The sequence below is a fragment of the Octopus sinensis genome, linkage group LG1 (genome assembly GCF_006345805.1).
Source record: "Octopus sinensis linkage group LG1, ASM634580v1, whole genome shotgun sequence".
Lineage (NCBI taxonomy): Eukaryota > Metazoa > Mollusca > Cephalopoda > Octopoda > Octopodidae > Octopus > Octopus sinensis.
In genome coordinates, this window is record NC_042997.1 from 76618374 (window position 1) to 76640597 (window position 22224).

General features: G+C 37.5%; 1 protein-coding gene across 1 annotated transcript in view; it reads left to right on the forward strand.

Annotated features, from left to right (window-relative positions):
- Positions 1-22224, forward strand: part of LOC115213990 (multiple epidermal growth factor-like domains protein 8) — a 189787-nt gene that overhangs the window by 79984 nt on the left and 87579 nt on the right. The window contains exons 10-11 of the mRNA XM_036502001.1: positions 9777-9906; positions 10512-10713. Coding sequence (XP_036357894.1) covers positions 9777-9906; positions 10512-10713 — 332 coding nt within the window. The remainder of the gene's footprint in view (positions 1-9776; positions 9907-10511; positions 10714-22224) is intronic.

Below are 22224 nucleotides of genomic sequence, written 5' to 3' on the forward strand. Positions count from 1 at the left end.
TCGTGTTTTGCTGCTATCTGGATCAGTTTTCCTTCCTTCTGAAGTAGGTATTTTTGCAGTCCTATGGTGGTTATTTTATAGTAGTTTTCCAGCTGTATAAGGCCTCTACCACCTTCTATACGTTGTATATATAGTCTTTCTATGTCAGATTTTGGGTGATGCATCCTAGATCCTGTCAGTATTTTTCTTGTTTTCCTATCTATTTTGGACAGTTCATTTCGTGTCCAGTTAAGGATATTGTAGCTGTAACTTATAACTGGGACAGCTAAAGTGTTGATACCTATTATCTTGTTTTTAGCATTGAGCTCTGTTTTTAGTATTGATCTAACTCGTCTATAATATTCTTTTTTTATTTTCTCTTTCATTTGTGTGTGTTGTGTCTTATCTAGTTCATGGATTCCTAAGTATTTGTAAGTTTGGCTTTGGTCTAATTCTTTTATTTCATTGGTTTTATCTAGTGTGATGTTGTTACTCTTAACTAGTTTTCCTCTTTTCATGGTTACTTTGGCGCATTTTTCTAATCCAAATTTCATATCTATTTCTTTGGTAAATCCACGAACTGTCTTTAATAGTGTTTCCAGCTGTTTGTCATTTGCAGCGTATAGTTTTAGGTCATCCATATATAAAAGGTGGCTGATCGTTTTGCCGTAACATTTATATCCACATCCAGTTCTATTTAGCATATCAGATAGAGGTGACAGTGCCAAGCAGAAAAGGAGTGGAGAGAGCGTGTCTCCCTGGAATATTCCTCTTCTAATGGGGATGTCTTTGGTTTTCACGAGTCCCTCTTTTGTTTGGAGGTGTAGGACTGTTTGCCATTTATTCATAGAGTGCTCTATGAATTTTATGATTGTTGGTGCTACTTTGTTAATGGCTAGTGTTTCGAGGATCCATGTGTGGGGGATGCTGTCAAACGCCTTTTTGTAGTCAATCCAGGCCATACTGAGGCCTTTCTTCTTTCTGTGGCTGTCTTCAGTTACGGCTTTATTAATCATTAGTTGATCTTTACAGCCATATGAGCCCTTGCGGCATCCTTTCTGCTCTTCTGGGAACAGTTTGTTTTCGTCCAGGTGCTTGTTCAGCCTTTGCGTTATCACTGCAGTAAATGCCTTGAACATAGTAGGGAGGCAGGTTATTGGTATGTAGTTTTTCTGGTTTTGTTGTTTCATTTGATTTGGGAATTAAGATGGTTTTCCCCTTCGTGAGCCATTCAGGCATTGTCTCTGGCTCTGCTAGTATGCTGTTAAAGTTTTCAGCCAGCTTTTTGTGCATTCCTGTTAGATATTTCAACCAGAAGTTGGGGATCTTGTCATGCCCAGGTGCCTTCCAGTTGCTTAGTCTTTGCAGTGCCTGGGTGACCTCTTCAGTTGTTATGGGGGTCCAAAGTTGTTCAGATGCCGAGTTTGTTATTTTCATACTCCTTTTTTTTGGCTGTTCGTTCGCCGACCATATTTCTTTCCAGAATTCTTCCAATTCTTCTGCCGTTGGTGCTGCAGTGACTTCTATTTTATTTTTGCCCAGTTCTTGGTAGAACTTTTTGGGGTCGGAGTTGAACTTTTTGTTCTGTTCAAAGAAGCGTTGGCGTTTCTCGTACCGGCGGATCCTTTGAGCTTTGGCAAGGATATCTTGCTTCAGCTTTTCTTTTATCTCCGGCAAATCTTTTTCCGTGATGTTATATTTGCGGAGCATTTTTGTTCTCTTTTTGTTGCTCAGTAGCGTTGCTTGTTTGCTGATTTCATTAAGAATCGACAGGTCTTTTCTAATTTTTTTTATTTTGTTTTGGATGTTATTTATCCACAGGGTTTGTTTGGGTGGTGGTACTCCTGTTTGGGCGGGTTTGGGTGAGTATCCAGCTTCTTTTGTGGCTGCAGTGGCTGCTGCGTATATCAAGTCATTTAGTTCAGTGATATCACTTTTTTTTGTTTCAGTGGCTAGTTCAGTGACGGCTAGGTTTATGTTGTTTATAATTGGTGTTGTTATTGCGTTTATTTTTATTCTTGGGAGGTATGGTCGGTGGTCCATTTTGAGCTCTGTGGTTTTTAGTTCTTTGATTATTTTATTTTTTATATTATCATAATCATTAGGCTCCCCTTCGTTGTTTACATCGTGTTTGTTGGGAATGTTGCGTTTGTCTTCGTGTTTTACAGTTTCAGTGTTTATATTATTGGGCATTGTTGTGTGGCTTCTATCTACATTTTCCTGGTGTATTTTTTCTTTTAAATGTTCTATTTCTATTTCTGATATTTTTTTGGCTTTGAGAATGTATCTTCGTACGTTAGCTAATTTATTAGGGTTCATTGCTGTATCCAAGTCTATACCTCTATTATTTTCCTTCCATATTTTATATGTATGTGTTGTTGTATTTTCATTTTGTGGGTAGAGCATTGCTGTGAAGTATGCGTGTAAGATAGAAATGTATTCCTCACGTGTCCATTTACGTCTTTTGGGTTTTAATTGCGGGACATGAGGTACAACGTCCGGCCCATTATTTTGACGGTCGTCATTTTCGTAGGGTACCGGTCCGTTTATTTCTGTTGTCACATTATTTCGCACGTGTAGTTTTTCGTACATTTTTTGTTGTAGGTTTAATGTACGTACCGCTCGATTGTTATTCTTGGGTTGAATAGTATCGGTGGCATTTAATTTCTTCGTAGTTCCTTTGTACATGGTGTTTGAGGTCGGGGATGATCGTGTTGTTCCACGCATGTTTACATGTGTTGTGTTAGAGGTGGAGATAATATCGAGTCAAAATACGTCATTTCGTTTCGAAAATAGTAATAAATTTCAATTCGTATTACTTACTCGGATATAGTCCAATTCTTTGTTAGTAAATCTTTGGCTCCATAGGGTGTCCTTGTTTTCGATGTTTGTGGATAGATTTCGGAGCTCTGTATTTTCCTTCTTACATCTTAAACGTCCCCGGTGTCTTCTTCTTCTTCTTCTTCTTCTTCTTATTATTATTATTATTATTATTATTATTATTATTATTCAATAGTCTTATTTATATCACAAGCTTTCACTGCACTAGCGGTCGTGTTGTTATTTTCACTGTATTCAAAGTGTTTTACATAAAATGTATGTGGTGCTTAGCATTGCTATTTTCTGTATGTTATATATATTCATAAGTCCTGGTGTTTTGGTTATGCATGTTTTTTAAAGATACCTAGTATATTTATTATTATAGAGATTGTTGTTTTTTATTGTATGAGTTAGGTTATCTTATGCCTAACTTCTCTCTCAGTACACCAATACTCTGTTGAACAGGTATACATATATAACACACCCAACAGAGCATATTAACCTCATTCCTCTTTAACCTTTGCATGTCTTTTGCATTCAGGGCTCATGTCTCACTACCATGTAGAATTGCTGTCCGTATACATGCATCATACAATCTTTCTTTCACTTAGAGAGAAAGACCTTTTGTAGCCAACAGAGATAACAGCTCTCTGAATTTCCTCCATCCTTTTCTTATTCTAGCTATCACACTCTTCATGCATTGTCTCCAACTACTTACTACCTCTAATGAGCCACCAGGGCATTTGAGAGAATCAATTTCCTCAAGTCTCTGAAGTTTTTATGGATCCTGTGCATCTTCCACATACCTTCTCTGATAACCTTCCTATTAATCCACTGCACCTCTTATGTGTCCATTGCTTGCACTGGGTACATCATATGGAGTTCCTACCTACACCTTTCTTACAGATCAAACAGAGCCACCTACCTGGTGGTAGTGTCCTGTCTGTTTTCTTGCTTACTAAGACCTTAGTCTTTGCTAAGTTAACCTTAAGGCACTTAGATTCTAGGTTTTGCTTCCACACCTGTAATTTCTCTTTTAGCTCTGATATGGAATCTGCTATGAGGGCAAGATCATCAGTATTTAGTAGTTCCCAGGGGCTGCTGGTCTTGAATTCATCTAGAAGACAGTGTTGAAAAGGAGGGGACTGAGGACTAAGCCTTGATGAACCCCTACCTGTACACCAAATTCTTTGCTGTACTTGTGGTTAACTCTCACCTTACTGACAGCATGTCTGTACATGGGCTGTACAGCCACTTGTCTATCCTTAGCCTCCTCAAAGCCCACCATATCACACAACAAGGTGTACTATCAAAAGCTTTCTTTAGATCAATGAATGCCAAGTATAATGGTTTATTTTTAGGTAAATACTTCTCTTACTATTAAAATAGCATCAGTAGTGCTTCTTCTCCCAGACAAAGCCGATCTGCATTTTGTCTAGCCTAATTCAGCTCCTAATTAATTGGTGATGAAAATTATGGAGAGAGAGATCTCTCCATAATTTTCATCACCTGGTCCAGGAGCTTGATTCCTCTATAATTACTTCTATCTAAAGCTTCACCCTTACCTTTGTAGAAGCTAATAATGCTGCTATGCCAGTCTTTGGGTATTACGCCTTCCTGAATGACCTGATTAACTAATTGCATGACTAGCCTGTATCCTCTCTTACCAGATATTTTGAGCATCTCAACTGTGATTCTAGATTCTGTGATTCCCGTTTTCATGTCTTTAATTGCCTTATCTACCATATTGCTCTTCCTAGGATAGCTGGTCCCTCTGTTGGGTTCACATGAGGGAGATTCCCTTTATCCCATTCATTCTCTACAGTCACATTGTTACTTTTCCATGCCTCTTTCTTGTCCACATTTCTAAGTGCAAGCATACCATTATCCATCCATACACACTTCTCTCGATTCTTACTGATACTGTCTAGCAACTGGCACACTTCAAGTCTCTGATCTTCACATTGTAGGACATTGACAAATCTCTTCTTTTCAGTTTCTGCTCTAGCTTGATAAACCTGATGTCCCTTCCTTTTAGTTTTCTGATATGATTCTTTGCTACCCCCTCTTTTCTATTCTTTCCAGATCTATCTCTTCTCTTTTATGGCCCTGTGAACATCAATGTTCCACCACCATGCCACTCTTGGTCTGGCAGAGGCTTTTTTGCCCTTAGTAGATTGTCCCATAGGAACTTGCAGTTATCCTCCATGTTATATGTCTCTATCTTTTCCTCCTTCACATCAAAGGGCATCTCTAAATCTCTGCCTGTTTGAAGTGTCCTTGAGCTTTCACAAACTACTTTTCTATATTGGTTTGTGCCTCTGGATCTTTGTGGACCTAAGCCTGAAGTCATAACCACTAACTTATGTTGAGTTGTACATTCTTCACTTGGAAAAGATTTTGCATTTACAAGTATATATCTGTACCTGTGTCTGGTGAATCTGGCTGGTGTGCCCCCCAGATTGATAAGTAATCAGATAGGTTTTCTGAAGTTGGTGTTACAGACCAGTAAGTCATGAGCATCACAAAACTCCAGCAGCCTTCTCCCCTCCTCATTTCTGGAGTCAAAGCTGTAGTGTCCATGCATACTCTGAAATCCATTGGAGTGTTTTCTATCATGTCCATTAAAGCTCCCTGCCATGATGAGAATGTAGTCAACTTCCATTGTTAATCCTCAAAAGGGATTCATAGAAATGGTCCTTCTGAGTATCTGTGAGTCTGGTGTATGGAGCATGTGCAGAGATAACTGACGTAGTTACATCAAACAAGGCTATTCTTAGCTTAATAATCCTATCATGTACACTAACTACGTCAATCACCTTATCTCTGCTAGTAGAATACCCATGCCACATAGGCTATCATTGTTGCTTACCCAGAAAAATTTGTATCTCTACCTTTTGCCCCTAAGCAGTCTAGCTGAGGCTCCTCTCTATCATACCTCTTTGACACAACATACATCTACATGTCTCCACTCAAGCAGCTCAACTATCTCACCAGACCTATCTTTCATTGTGCCAACGTTGATTGTGGAAGCTGTGAGCTTGTAGAAGGTTATTATTATTATTAATATTTTCTCTTTATCACAGATTTTCTTGTAACTCCTGGAGTCTTGCATGCATAGCAGGTTTACTACCTGCAGCCTACAGTACCATGCTATCTTTCTTTTCAGCTATCTAATACTTTCCTGATTATTCTAGCCATGGCAAGGAGGCAAACCTTTTGTAACAGTTCTACTGAGCACTCTGTTCCCATTTTCTTTATATTTCTCTTGATGCCTTCTGATATTGTTCCCAAGGAACCAACAATAATTGGCACTATCTTCACCTTCTTCATTTTCCATAGCCGGGCTATTTTGTACTTTAGAGGGTTGTATCTATTTATCTTTTTACCTTCCTTCTTGACTATTCATGGATCAAAGGGACATGCAACATCAACTATATAGCATATGTGGCACACCTTGTCCACCACCACTATGCTCTAGCACCTGATCTGTTTAGATTGGAAATCCCAGAGGATTTTGCTAGTCTCTGACTCCACCACTCTCTGTGGTTTGTGCTCATACCACATTTTGCCTCTCTCTCTAGCCTCCACTTTTCGCACAGTTTCCAATGTAACACTTTCACTATCTGGTTGTGATGCCACAACTTGTAGTGGTTTTTAGGTAAGTCTAGGGCATTTGTTTGTGATATGGGCAATAGTTTCATCCACTCTTTTGCAAATGTGACACAGCGGAGACACCTGCTAAGGTTGACCCTCCAGTTCGTGGCCAAAGCTTGGTCTTGTGCTGCCAGTATAGTGCTCTTGGTCTCTTTTTTTAGGGTTTCTTTCATCAGTTAATCCCACCTATTTTTTCCAGCAATTTCTGTTGTGGCTACATGGAATTGATTGTGTAGTCCCTTTTTGCATAATTCTTTTTCATGTCCTTTGTATACTTCTTCCTTTGTTTTCCCTTTTTCCTCTACTCTCAATACTCACTCATTCCTGTCACTAGCAAGATTTCCTTACTTTGGGTTCGGTATCTCATTAAGCTATCGAGTTCGATACACACACAGTCTTCTACACTTATCAGTCCCCTTCCTCCATTTGCTGTCTTCATGTATAAGCAATCAGTATCTGCTTGTGGATGATGGGCTTCATGCATTGTTAGGAACATTCTTGACCTTCTGTCTATCTCCTTTAGCTCCTCCTCTGTCCACTTCAGGATTCCAATGCCATACTGAACTACTGTGACTATGTGCAAGTTTATTGCTTTGAAGCCAATATTTTTCTCACTTGCCACAGGTACTCCTTTTTTGTCTTTTCCTTCATATTGTGGTGTTTGATTCCATCTACCTCAAGTATTCTCAGGTATTTATAGCTGGATAGAGGTTGAATTGCCTTCGTCATTTCACCACTTGGCAACCATATGCCTTCTGTCCTGGCAAACTCTCCTCATCTCATCACCATCGTTGCACATTCTCAGAGTCTAAACTCTATCTTAATATCATCGAAGAAAATCTGCACAGACTGAACTAGGCTGTCCAGTTCTGCCTCAGTTTTCATAAATAGCTTCAGTTCATCCATGAATAGCAAGATCATACCCCAACTTTGATACTCCAGTATCCCCAGTGTTTTTCTTCCAGTTCTTAAGAGTATCTGGGAAATGATCCAAATGGCTGTGGAGGTAATACACTTTGATGCTCATCTTACAGCCAAGTTTATGGAAAGAAGAATGCTTGTTCTCCACTAATTCCAATTATCTATGTGCTTTATGGCTCTCAAGAAAATTTCTTACTGTTAGTCAACAAAGATCATGCATCTGGCTTGGCATTGTTCATTGAATCTTGGAAATATGAGTCTTTCATGAGTTCCCTGATTTATGGCCTGTTGAAAATACCTGCATTCAGCTTCCCCATGCCCAACGTTGGAAATTTCCTGCATATGTTGTCAAAGCTGTCCCCTTCTTTGTTTGAAGCCTTCACAAACTATTTCATTAAATCTAATTTGAAGTGCAGTGGTGATAAAATGATCTTGTCTCTGACAACCAAGGTTTCTGAAATCACATTCTTTTCTCTAACGGCTAGGTTTTCTCTCAGAGACCATTGTTATCTTACACAATGCTCATCCTTAGATCCAGAGACAGAGAAAACAGGAGTACTTAATGTATACACTCTGCTGATCTAGGAGAAAATTCGCCTGCTTAAGATCCACACAAGATTAGCCATTGGTGATCATGATATGATATCCCCTTTAAGACCAGAGCAATTGCTTCCTGCTGCTTTGTCATTTTAGTTGAGTGATCAATTGGGATTGATCTGTATTTGTTGCATATATTTTGATTGATCTGTATTTGTTGCATATATTTTAAGCTTTGTTTAAAACCATCTATAAATAAGTACCATTCACTTGGTACTTATTTTTATATACCCACTTCCATCAGCAACCTTTGAACATCATTGCAAAGATGAAATGATTTTCTTCCAGTCTAATTTCTCTATTGTGATAGTATGCAATTTGAGTTCCCAATCTTTTCTGCTAGCCTGGACTCCAACAATTTTGTTGATTTCATCAAGATATTTATCTCCCTAATGAGGTCATTGAGTTTTGGTTGACTGAAAACTTCTGCTGTTGATGAGGTTCCTTCAAAATCAGTCACATTGCTCATAAGTACTGTCTACAGCATAAATAGAAAATTCATCTTCTTTAGAGAACGTTTTCAGCTGAGTGAATAATAAACAGGTATTTCATCTGAATGTGCAACAGGTCATTCTGCCAAGTCCAGGTCAGGATTTGTCCATTAACATCAATTAATACTCAGTTACATCAATTAATACTCTTTATGTTAACTAGACAGAAGTAGCAGTTATCATTTGATTTCTCTGTTCTCGCCAGACCATTGATATGCCAAACTTCAGGCATTTCCTCTTGTCATTAATCCACTGCTGCAGGTGCTCAACACAAGTTTTAGGAACAGTGTGTGGAGCCCATGTCTTATCCCCAGTTGTAATTTGAAATAGCTTAAGTATGCCTTTTTCACAAAATCAGAAATGGATTTTCTATTGCTTACTGCTTTCATACTAAACAATAAGCCATGTTATGGAGATTTTTGTATCCTAATTGAAGATGAAGGCTACATTTATTTTATTGACTGACATACATCAACTTGAATTTGAGGATCTACTAAAACTAATGGGAGACAGATTTGAAACTTACTTCTTTAATCACTGCCCTACAGAATTATTGCATACATAATGCAGAGCCTGTGTTTTATAACAATAATCAACAACAGGTCTCTTAACTTCTTTAACCTTGTTCTTATCCTCGTTGTTTTGGGACCTGCACCATGTGCTAATTTTGTATATTTACGAAAGTATATCCATGATTGAGCTGATCAATCCATGGTCATCATTCCAAGAATGCTGGTGCTATGGATTCTCTATGAAAATGAAATGAGCCCAGAATTTGATCTCAGAATATATAGAAATACTCAGGATTGTAGGTTATCTTATTGTTTTTGTTTGTGATCTCACCACCATTTACAATGGTTTTAACATGTTAGAGAAAAACTTATTTACAATTACATTGTTGGCATAAAATAATGAAACAGTTTACTGGAGAGATATAAATTTTCTTAATGCTGCATATTTTCTAGAAATTAAAGATTAAAACATTACTAATAGTATCTTTTCGTTTTCATTGATACTTACTGAAAGTATGGAGCTGTATATTTTCTGTGAAGAAATAGCTTAAAGGATTTTGAAGAAACTGAAATTGTACATAGATCAAAGTCATGTTTTGGAAAGCAATCAGAAGTTTCAAGCAGATTTAATATTTGTGAGATTAAGATATCTGTGATTACATTCTCTGAACTATTTTTTTTCATGACTTTCACTATATTTTTCATTCATATAAAGCATTACTAAGACTTGACCATATTTTATTTAGTTTTAAGTAAAAATGTTTTATTAAATTGTTTCTTTTTCATATGTGTGTTATAGATGTTTTGGTGGAAATGTAAGTGAAGGGAAAATGTGTGATCACAAGTGGTTTGAGGCAAGAAGCTGTAACAAATACAAAACATGTGATCAATGCCTGGCTATTTATCCAGAATTCAAGAAAATATCTCAGGTTAGTGTGACATTTCTAATATTTATTTCTGTTTGCTTGAAAGTAAATAATGACTTTAATTGTCTATTTTGTTTATCTGCCACTCAAACTCCATCCCCTTCATACCACTTCTTCATTCTGCTCAAAATAATGACCTTCATAAAGTACATAAAATAAGGTAAATGAAGATTGATTTTGAAGCTATAAAAATGAAATTTAAAAAGAAGAATCCTCCGATTTCTGTCATGTAGTTTAGTTGTAAGTTCATCTGTTCTGTGTAGTATAAATAATTAATTCAGTTTCAGCATATAATGAGAATGTTATTTTTATTAATTTACTGAGTGGTGAATGGAAAGTTCTGGAAGAATGCATGTAGATTTACTGGAGAAGGTGTGAATTAAGGCTGAAATTTATTATGTGAAAATTTAATATAGCAAAAAGTCTATCTTTTCTACTTTTTAATGTATATATTTAAAGTTGTATGAATTAAATGTTTACCCCTTATATGTTAATTACATTTAAGTTTTTAGTTGAATTTATTCTTTAAAGTATATATGTGTGTGTTTGTGAGTAATGAATTATTTTTGTCGTATTGGAGAATTAATTATTTGGAATTTTTTCTTCAGGTTTGCAAATGGTGCAAGCATTGTAAAGTTGGTAAATGTATTCACCAAAAACAGGAATGTGGTGCCCAAAATCCCTGTAATCGATCACAGGCTGAATTTCTTGATATGTCTGACTGTGATGGTATTGTGTGCAAAGCTGTAAATTGCCGTTCATGCCACAGCTCAAAGAATTGCATGTGGACAAGACAAGTGACACGCACTGGTAAGTTGAATTTTAATGTTATTGATTTTCTGAACAAGAAATAGGAAGGATTAATTTGAATACATAATGTATAAAAAAAAGATGAAAGATTAATTCAATACAAAATGCACAAAACCACTTAAGCACATAGGTTTATCAATTCTTTGGTTAAGAGAGGGAGAAACAGGGTTGTTATGTTCAAAACTTTACACACATGAAAATGCAAGTACCAATTTCTGAAAAAAAAAAAAACAAAGTCTTTTTATCAATTAACAATATACAGTTAGCACAAATCATACAGTATGCATCATGAAAGAAATATTGTTTGCTTCCTTTCAGTTATTTTGTTTATATCTTTGCCAGCAAGGTGTTAGCTCAGTATTTAGTATTGCCACCCTGTTTAGGTGTGTTTGACTTTAGGTTGTACTCCTCATATATGTCTTTATACATTTGAGAACACTGAAGAGGATTCTGTAGAATATGATGTAGTAGGAATGGTTGTCAATATACCATCAAAACATTGTTCTAATATCTTGTCATGGTTTATCTCTTAGAAGATAAAATCCAAGGAAAGACTTCCTGATTTCCCCTTTAGTTATGAATCTGAGGCATTGCAACTTACTCAACTTTGCTGATGCCTAACATATTGTCGACAATAATGGAATATTCTGAACACTTTTTCATATAATTTGTTGTGCTGTCTATTATGAATTTCATATTAGACAATAGGTGTACTTGGTTGATTTTTCACTTTTGTCTTAGGAAGGACTATCCTGGGAGTAAAGATGTGTAAGTTCTAAAAAGTTACTATGGTTAATATTTGAAATTTCTCAGTTGCTGTGCATGAATATTTGGCAGGGGTAACAATGAAGTTTGATACTTGATAATGTTGTAGTTAAGTGAAGGATAAAGTTAATGCTTTTGAAATTTCTAAAATTCAACTTCTTACCATCCAATTTCAGTGATGTTGTCCTATAGATTCCTGGGTTACATTCACTTCTTTGTTATTTTTATCAGTTTTCATCAGTTGTCATTTTCATCACATATTTCCAGATCCAGAGGAGCCTGGTTATGTATAGATTTAATTTTTACTGTGAACATAACAGTTCTTGGCAATAGTTTGGAAAACCCTGCTCTTATAATTATTATTCTTTTTTTTTATCTTAAGATAAAAGCTATGGATGACCTGATAGCTGCAGAAGACACTTGTCTAAGGTGCCATGCAGTGGTACCAAACTGAAGATCACTTGGTTGGGGAGCAAGTTTCTTAACCACACAGCTATGTTTACATCTATGTACATTTATATATATATCGTCTTCTAAATGTTTTGCGTTCTTGTCCCAGTTTGTATTTTTTTACATATATATATATAGCGGCGTACGTACCCTTTGTCTTATATGTAAGTACATATTTCTTTAAACTTGGTACGACTCTATAACACTGTCTCTCCCCCCTCTCCTACATTTCTCTGCTTTTCTCGCTTTGCACTTCACTTTCATCTGTCTCTTTCTCGCTCTCTCTCTCTTCTCCTCCTCCTTGGTTCCTTGTTCCCCTTTTTTCTCTCTCTTCTCCCCCTCCTTAATTCCTCTGTCCCTCTTTTCCTCTCTCTTCTCCTCACACGTGACTGACTGACCAACTGCCGGCCTTTCGTGTTTAGCAGTCGTCGCGGCAAGACACATTTTTTCTCTCTGCCCTAAGGCATTTTCTAACACGGCAGCTCAAAGTTTACTCATCCTGTCGAAAGATGCCTGTTTATGACGTCCTGTTTTTGTTATTATTATTATCATTATTGTTTTTACGTATTATTATTATTGTTTTTACGTATTTTTGTATTCATATTCGTGTAACATCATCTGTTTTTCTGTCTTTGTTTTGTATACATTCAAGGCGTTCTTCCAAGGAATCTAATGCGCTTAGCTTAGATTATCCTTGGGGCTGGCCAGATTAAGATTAATCAGCCAAAATTGCAAGGATGATCCGGTTCTTGACTGAAGATTGAAGGCTTCGAATGTCCCGTCCATGTTTTTTGTATCGTCTTCTAAATGTTTTGCGTTCTTGTCCCAGTTTGTATTTTTTTACACACACACACACACATATATATATATATATATATATATATATATATCATCATCATCATCATCATTTAACATCCATTTTCCATGCTGGCATGAGTTTGATAGTTTGACAGGAGCTGGCAAGCCAGAGAACTGTGTCAAGCTCTACTGTCAACTTTAGCAAGATTTCTGTGATTGGATGCTCTTCCTAATGCCAACCACTTTACAGATTGTACAAATTGCTTTTTATGTGGCACCAGCACCATCAAGTTCACCAAGTAATTTGCAAAGGCCTATTAACTGAGAGGGTGAGTGATATTGAGGGAGGTGGCTTTGTGCCAGATGATGTGAAGTTAAACTAGGATAGAGGAAATACATAGCTACTCCTGTTGGAAAGAGTGAGAGAGAGGTGGTGGTGGTGATATACCTGGCCATACCCTCAAGGTACAAGGAAGTGAATGTAAGTGGTACTGAGAATTGGACAGGGTGAGTGAACAGGGAGTTCAGAAGAGTGCAAAAAGAGAGTGGGAGAGAGGGGAGGAGAAGGAATATTGTGAGTGGTGAACACAGATATATAGGAGACCAGCAGATCAAAAATGATACAGTTGGCAGAAACAGGACAGGAGAAATAGATAACAAAGTAGTGTTGGGTTGCAGAAGCATTGGGTGTAGAAACAAGCATAGTGCATAAGGAAATGTAGTTTGGGTACGAGTGTGAATTAATATTACATGTAAGCGGAGAGCACATAATACTCAGTGCTTCCAGAATTCAGTTTCACTGAGGTGAGCAAAGTTTTTCAAGAATCTCATATTGCCAGACATCCCGATCCATTATCATCTCCTTTGTGAGACTCATCATGCTAAGTTAGCCCTCACTACTTCGTCACATGTCTTCTGCAGGTTCCATCCACTGTGAGTGATTGGCATTTCTTTATGCAGCTGGCCTTCATTCATAAGCATAACATATCCAAACCATTGTAGTCTTAGCTCTTGCATGCATCACTTGATTTCTCTTATGCCTAACTTTTCTTACAACATATTTGCATTTTGTTATACATGCATTCTGATATTGCACATTCATCAGAGCATACCAATTTCATTCTTCTCCAGTCTTCAGATATGCTCTGCATTCAAAGCTGACATCTCATTACCATGGAGCAGAACTATGTAACAAAAACTCTGTACTGCATCTAGGAAGCTTCCTGAGTATTTGAGAAAATCTAATTCCTGTGTGATCTTAGTGTTTATTGCTCCTGAACATCTGTGACATACAAAGACACCCTTACATCTCTTATGTGTCCATAGTATTTACTGGGTGCATGAAATTTCATTGAAATTCCACTACACGTCTTTGTATATATGAAGGATTGCTGCAAAGTTTCTGGCTTTAAAAGTATCATGAAAGGCCTGGCTGGAGGTCCAACATTTCGAGTTCTATTACAGGGCTTGGAAAAACTGAAGGACCACTGCAATAAGTGTGTGAATCTGAGAGGGGAATATGTTGAATAAAATCATAATTAACTGATCCTCCTGTATTTTCTGTTACCCAAATCCAGATATTTTTCAGCACCCCACGAGAATGGGCCCCAACTATGCAAACCTATTTGTTGGCTATGTTGAGGCCCAAATATTCTCAAGTTTCACTGATCCCACTCCTGATCTATAAGGTCATTATATTGATGATTCTATCGGTGCGACCTCACTCTTCTTCAAACATCTAGACTCTTTCCCCTCTTTTGTCAAATCTTTCCATCCTGCCCTCCACTTCTGCACTATTTCCGACACCTGAGTTACCTTTCTCGACATTTTGGTTAGCATTCATCACACCACTCTCACCACCTCAATCTACTACAAACACACAAACTCACACTTATACCTTAACTTCTCCTCCTCGCCCTAAAAACACCAAGCTCTCCATCCCATATTCCCAATTCTTCTGTCTACGCAAGCTCTGCAGTGACAACCATGACTTTTAGACTCAGTCTCAACTCATGGCTCACCACTTCATCCTACGTGGATGTCCCCTCACCAATATCCACACTGCCCTTGCCGGAGCATGTTCCGTGGACTGTGCATCTGCTCTCTCCCCCCGCACCCACCCCACCGTCTCCTGTTTCCCCTAACCTACCACCCCACCACCCTACCTCTCCAATGCACCATACTCCGAGCCTTCTGGCGACTCCAGTCCGACTCTTCCACTTCGCACATCTTCCCTAACCCAACCTTCCAACCCGGCTCATTCTCCTGCTCCCACCCATACTGCTGCACTTGTCCTTACCTCTCCAACACCACCTTCACAGGCACCCATCATCGGCACTATCATACTGACTCCTTCACCTGCACTTCTAGCAATGTCATCTACTGCATCGCCTGCTCTCTCTGTCCTCTATACATCAGTCAAACGGGATGCTGCTTGGCTGACCAGTTCGCAGAACACCTCCAAGACATCCAACTCGGCAACAACACCCTGGTCTTGCACCATTTCCACTTTACTGGTCACTCTTTACAACACCTCTCTGTGTTCATATTGTCCTTGCACAGGGGCCATCTGGACACCCGTCTTCGCTGTGAGCAGGGATTAATCTTCTCTCTTCGCTCCTTTGCACCACATGGGCTCAACTCTCCTCCCCTCTTCATCTAACCCTCCTCCTCTCTTCCTCCCACCCACCTCTCCTCTCTTGCTCTGGCACCTACTTCCTCTCTTCACTCCTACTCACCTCCCTTCCACCCTCTCCCTTCATCATCACTCCTCCCTTTTTACTCCATCCTACACATTCCAACCCCACCATCCCTATACATCCCATCCCACTCCACCCCATCCCTTAGACCCCACTCTTGCTTCGCCAACTCTCGCCTCCCCCACACCCCAACACCACCACACCACACAACACACCACCTTACCACACATTACACTACCCTGCACACACTAGCATAGACCACTTCTCAGCACCCACACTAGCACTGACTACTTTCCAGCATCTGCACCATCATCCACACACCTACACATGCACATGTTAATGTCACCAGCCTCCTTCCACATGCTCTCACATACATATGCACACGCACCTTCGTTTTGGGATCACCACTACTTTATTATCTCCCCTTCTTCCTAGCTCTCTTGTGTGACCCCTCTGTCTGGCATTCACCATGATAGATCATTGGTCACTAAACCTTTTTCTATTTTCTCTCCCTATTTATTTCTGTGTTCCTTTCTGTCGAAGAGCATAGGCTCGAAACGTAAAAGACTTTCTCACTTCCTGAGCATTAAACTAATACATCTCCTTGTTGTTTACATACCCGTCTTTGTCTTTTGTTTCTTTGTAAATTCTCACTGTATATATTTTAATAATAGGATAAAATCTTCATAAGAATTTATCATGTAGTCAGCGTGAAGAACCTCATAATAGAAAAAATTTATGGTTTTTTTTCTCTTATATATATATATATACTAGCTGAAGGTGACCCGCTCTACGCGCGGGTAAGAGTGTGGGTGTTACTTTCAGTTGCTTCCTTTCAGCACGTAAAAAACACCAACCGATCGTTGCCACTGCGAACCCCCCTGGCACCAGTGCTGGCGGCACGAAAAAAGCACTCACTACACTCACAGAGTGGTTGGCGTTAGGAAGGTCATCCACCTGTAGAAACACTGCCAGATCAGACTGGAGCCTGGTGCAGCCTCCTGGTTTCCGAGACCCCGGTCACACTGCCCAACCCGTGCTAGCATGGAAAACGGACGTTAAACGATGATGATGATGATGATTCTCTGTATTTGTTTCTCTCTCCTTTCTCTCTCACTTTCCCACTCTCTTCTTTTCTTTTCTCTCGGACTCTCCCTCGCTTTCTCTTACTCTCTATCTTTATCTATCTCTCTCCCATTTATAAACAACAGTAGATCTTGAGTAAGTTGAGAAATAAAATATTTAGAAAGATCAATCAGAAATATGAGGCAGTGGCAATGGAAAGGTCTGCTTCAAGGCAGACAGCAAAATGCTAACATTTAAAAGGGACAGACGAACTTGCGAGCTGAATAAAAATAATAAAATATTGGAAACCAAAGTTTGAAGGAATAGAATCTGAGGATAGTAGAGTCACCATGGCTGGCATTTGTTAACGACGGACAGCAACGTAGTGACAGTTTAACGGCTGGTGTAAAATTTTGAACTTGATGTAAAAGAAAATTCGTAAACACCAAGTTTTGAAGTGATTCTTTCTCACGACAGTAGACTCACCATTGCAAGCATTCAAAACTTCTTTATCATGGACGGCAACACATTGACGATTAAAAGGCTGGCGCAAATTTTTTAGCTTGATGTAACAGAGAATTCCTAAACACCCGCTCCTTGAAATTTTAATCCCCTTCCAGCCCCATTTAGTCCCCTTTTCACATTTTGGTTAATATAACCCGATTTCATTCGGGTCTACTGGGGCCACATTTTATAAGATGAGAAATTTTGTCCTAGAGGTGACGCCTTTCATTTGAGGAACAAAATAGTTGTCATGCAAACTTGTCAGCACCTTTAACATAGGTGTGCATATTTTCAGCTGAATCGACCGACTACGTAATGCACACATTATATATATATGTGTGTGTGTGTGTACGCATTATATATACAAATGTATACAAATGAGATATATATCTGTATAAATTAAATTAGAGATAAAACCACTAATAGGCAAATCAAACAGTGAAAAACCAAAAACAAAAACATAAAAAAAGAAAATATAACATAGAAAATATATCTATATATATAAAACTGTAGTTGTGTGAGTGTCTGTCCCCTTCGATTTAGATTCCTAACTACTTCCACACTTTGCGGTGCAGTGTAACCAAAACCGGGTATCTTATAGTCGTGATTCATATCGAGCCCTTCTGGGTATTAGCGCACGTCTACAATGAGTCTACGATTTAAAAAAAAATTTACCATCATTTTTTATTCCATTTTAATGCATTTTTCGCTATTATATAAGGGAAGTAACTCTCTAAAAATGTCTACGATGAGTCAACGATAAAAAAAAAATTACCATCATTTTTTATTCCATTTTAATGCATTTTTCGCTATTATATAAGGGAAGTAACTCTCTAAAAATGTCTACGATGAGTCAACAATTTAAAAAAAAAATTACTATCATTTTTTATTCCATTTTTAATGCATTTTTTGCTATTTTTTTTGCTATAACTCACTAAAAATGCTTATATAGTTATTTCCCTTACAAACCCGAGCAACGCCAGGCGATACTGCTAGTAAAATATAAAATTGAAAACTTTAAATTATTTAAATTGAAAATAAAAATTATTAAATTATATTTATAATTTGTTTAAAAATATATATAACTATGAAAAAGTATGAAAAAGTTTAATATACATAAATACAGATATATACACTTTGTATATATACATTATATATACATATTTATATATAGAACACACACACACACACACACATACATTATATATACATATTTATATATAGAACAAACACACACACACACATATAAATGAACGCAAGAATATCTGATTCATAATATTTGTTCTCATGCTCGTGTGTTGTTTGTTGGTGACAGACATATACTTAAAAGAACGCCGCCGAAGTGATAGGAAGGTAGGAAACGGAGTCAGTGAAAAAGAAAGGAAATAGCGATAGTGACAGATACTTTAAATAACGGTAGTGGACTTCTGAAAGTTATGAAGGGGAGTAAGAGAGGGAAAGGAGGAAATAGGGTGAGTGAGGAAGATGGCCCCTAGCAACCACACCTTTTAAGATAGGGATTTCTAAGGTAGCCCATGCGCATCGTCACCTCATTCTACATGTCCCTGTAAATTTTGGAGCGAATCGGACGGGATGTAGTGGCATTGAAAGCGATCCAAGCGGTAAAAATGCATTTCAGTTTTATATATAGAAGATGTATATATATATATATATACTGGCAGAGATACACAACTTTACTTGTGGCTATGCTGGAGCACTGCTGTTGGTTGAGTGAATCAACGACAGGATTTATTCTTTGTAAGCCTAGTACTTATTCTATCAGTGTCTTTTACCAAACTGCTAAGTAATGGGAATGTAAACACAGCAACATCGGTTGTCAAGCATTGATGTGAGTGGAAACACACACACACAAATATCCACATATATATGACAGACTTCTTTCAGTTTCCATGTACGAAATCCACTCACAAGTCTTTGGTCAGCCTGAGCCTATAAGATATATATATATATATATATATATATATAAATATCCATATAAAATTTAGATTCAGATGAATATGGTACTTAAGTTGAGGCACCAGAATTTAGTATGGTATTATCCATACCATTTCAAAATAAGGTGGTAAAATCAAAATAAGCAACAAGGATATCCAGAGGTAATGCAGTATGATTGTTTCATGCAACTCCATTTAATTGAACAATGCAATCATTTCAGTACATCAATTTAATATGTAGAGCAATCTTCAGCTGCACAAAGACATAGAATTTAATTAAATTAGAACAGAAGGACACATTAGTACAATTTTACCTAAGATCTCATAGTTGTAGGTACAACATGCTCTTTTTCTATCTCCTTAACTTCTTTTATATATATATGTGTGTGTGTGTGTGTATGTATATATTTATAAAAAAGAAGTTTGAAAACACCACTATATAAGATAAAGTTTAATTTTCTGAGAGATTTTACGTTTCGGTTCTTCTTGAAAATAACGAAACCTTATCAAAAATATTTTTAAAAGTTAAGTGTAATAAAAAGTTTGTAATTGTTTCTTACTAGTTTCAACAGAGTCCACGTGGTGGTGTTTTGTGTGTGAGAGCATAATGGCTGTCTTGTGTATTGACTAGAATTGTTGGCTGTAATAGTGACCGTTGGCCTTAATAGCAGTAATAGTAGTAGTAACTGTGGTGGTGGTGGTGATTGGAGTTGTGGCAGCAGTTCATTGGCTGTAGTAGTAGTAGCAGCAGTAGTGGAAGTGGTCGTTGGCTGTGGAAGAGACTGTTAGTTGTTGTAGTAGTAGTGACCGTGATGGTGGTAGTGGTTGGAGTTATAGCAGTCGTTCATTGACTGTAATAGTAGTAGTAGTAGTAGTAGTAGTAGAAGTGGAAGTGACCATTGGCTGTAATAGCAGCAGTAGCAGAGACCGTTTTTTGCAGTAGTAGTAGTAATCATGGTGGTTGGAGTTGTAGAATTCTTTTTTTTCTTTTGGCTGGAGTTGTAGAATTCCTTCTTTCTTTTTGGATAACCAATATATTGTTTTAATGTTCCTGGCCCAGGGTGTTTAAACTTTGTCCGAATTTTCTAATGAAATGAAGCTCTTTGTTATGATGTTGAGTGAAAGTTACATCATTATTGAATTAGTAAAGTGGGAAAGTTGTGAATTTTGGACTTTTATTTGATTCACATCTGTCTATGTGGCCGCTGACAGATATTTTCCTGTATTCAGGATTCCTAATTTGGGATTTATGTACTGCCATCCTTTTTCATAGGCTGTTTTTTGTATGGCCAATTTATTGCCTATTACACCCTGCGCATGTTATCACGTAAATTAAGTTTTCCGATGCACAGGTGAAGTTTGTTCTTATGGTAAAATGATGGCCTTGTTCTAATGTGTATTCCAAACCTTCTACTAAGATGACACAGATCCTGCAGTTGGTCTTTTCACATTTTTAACTGTTGATTTTTGTGGTTGTTATTGGGTGCAGTTTAGCCTGAGTTTAAATCTTTTTAAGAATTTTGGTTGCCATTTACTTTTTATGATGGTGTACGTTTGGAGGATTCAGTTCATCTTTGGGTCTCTCTTGAGTAGGGCTGTGTTTTGGAGTATGGTGTTGAAGGCCTCATTTTTAAGTGGGTTGTGTGTAGAGATGTAGGGTAGGGTTTTTAATTTTTCTTCCTTTTTTGGTTTTGGTTGTCTCAGGTCTTCTATATTTAATTTAAGTGCTCGTTGGATTGTATTGTCTATTAGGGGTTGTCGATAATTCCTATTTATAAGTGTAGTTCTGAGTTCCTGGAGACATGTGTGTTGAGTGTTTGTATCTGATACTATGGTGCAAATCCTTCTGGCTAAACAGAAAGGGATATTCATTCTTGTGTGTCATGAGTCAAATGGTAGGTACTGCTTTGAGTCTGTTGGTTTATAATAGATATCCATCTCTATTTTATTGCCGACTTTCTTAATGAGGATGTCTAGAAATGGTAGTTTTTCTTGGTTATGTTCTATCGTGAATTGAATATTTTCATTAATTCCATTTAGTAGTATTTTAAATTCCTCAAGTTTTTCTATACTTTTATCTCAGAGGATGAAGCAGTCATCGAGATATCTTTTCCAGTTGTTCTGGATATAGGTGGAGAAAGAGTTTCCATATTTCTCGAGTGTTTTCTGGTAAAGTATTATTTTGAGGTAGCCCATTACTAGGTTGGCAAAAGAAGGTGCAGTACATGTACCCATGGCTGTTCTCGATCTTTGTCTGTAGTAGTCATTATTAAATATAAAGTAATTGTTTTCTAAGATAAATTTCAGTCCTTCTATTATGAGTCCTTTATTTATGTGAGTTGGAAGTTCAAAGGAGTAGTTGTTTAGCCAGAAAGTGATCGCTTCTATTCCTAGGGTGTTTGAATAAAGGTTAATTATGTTGAAGGATACTAGCAGGGTTTTCTCATTTACTATTATTGAGAGGTGGTTAAGGAATGTCTATATTGTCTCTTACGTAGCTTTTGATGTGCTTAAGGAAAGGTTTCAGAAGTGTGTCTAAGAAGTAGCCGAGGCAGTGAGTTTTGCATGCTGGGCTTGCTAGCTATTATCGGTCTAAATCTAAGTCTAAGATCATTCGGTGAGGGGATTTTGATGATTATGTCAGTAGTTTTTTGCATGCTTCACTAATTATTTGGCTTTTGTGAACTTTACGGACATGGTAGAATAAACTTGATTTGCATTTGAAATTGGTGATGCAATCGTACTCCTTGTCTGTGAGTCCCTCATTGTATGAGTTGGTTAATGTCCTGAAGTTATCCATTATTTTTGGTCGATTATAATGTTGGGCCCTTTCATAGTATGTCTCATCTCCTAATAGAGATAGTACTAAATTTTTATAATCATTTGTGTTCATTAATACTACTACGTTGCTCTTATCTGCCTCCTTGATTGTTAATGGTTTTATCTTCTCTTAGTTTGATGAAGTTGTTCCATTCTCTTTTGTTGAAGTTTGGTCTGTATTGTTGCTTATTGGTGAGTTGAAAAGGGAAATTGGTTATGTGATCACAAAAGCGTTTTAAGGCTTTACTCTTTCCCTTGGTAGGGGTGTAATCGCTGTTGTTTCTAGCTATTGATTTGTCATCCATTTGTTTGCCATGAAATTCCTTGGCATGTCTTAATTTCCTACAAAATTCTGAAATATCGTCTTTCATTTCATAGTAATTTGGATGTTGTGGGGTTGCAGTAAATTTAAGTCCTTTGGATAGTATGCTTATTTTGTTAGGTGTAAGGTCTTT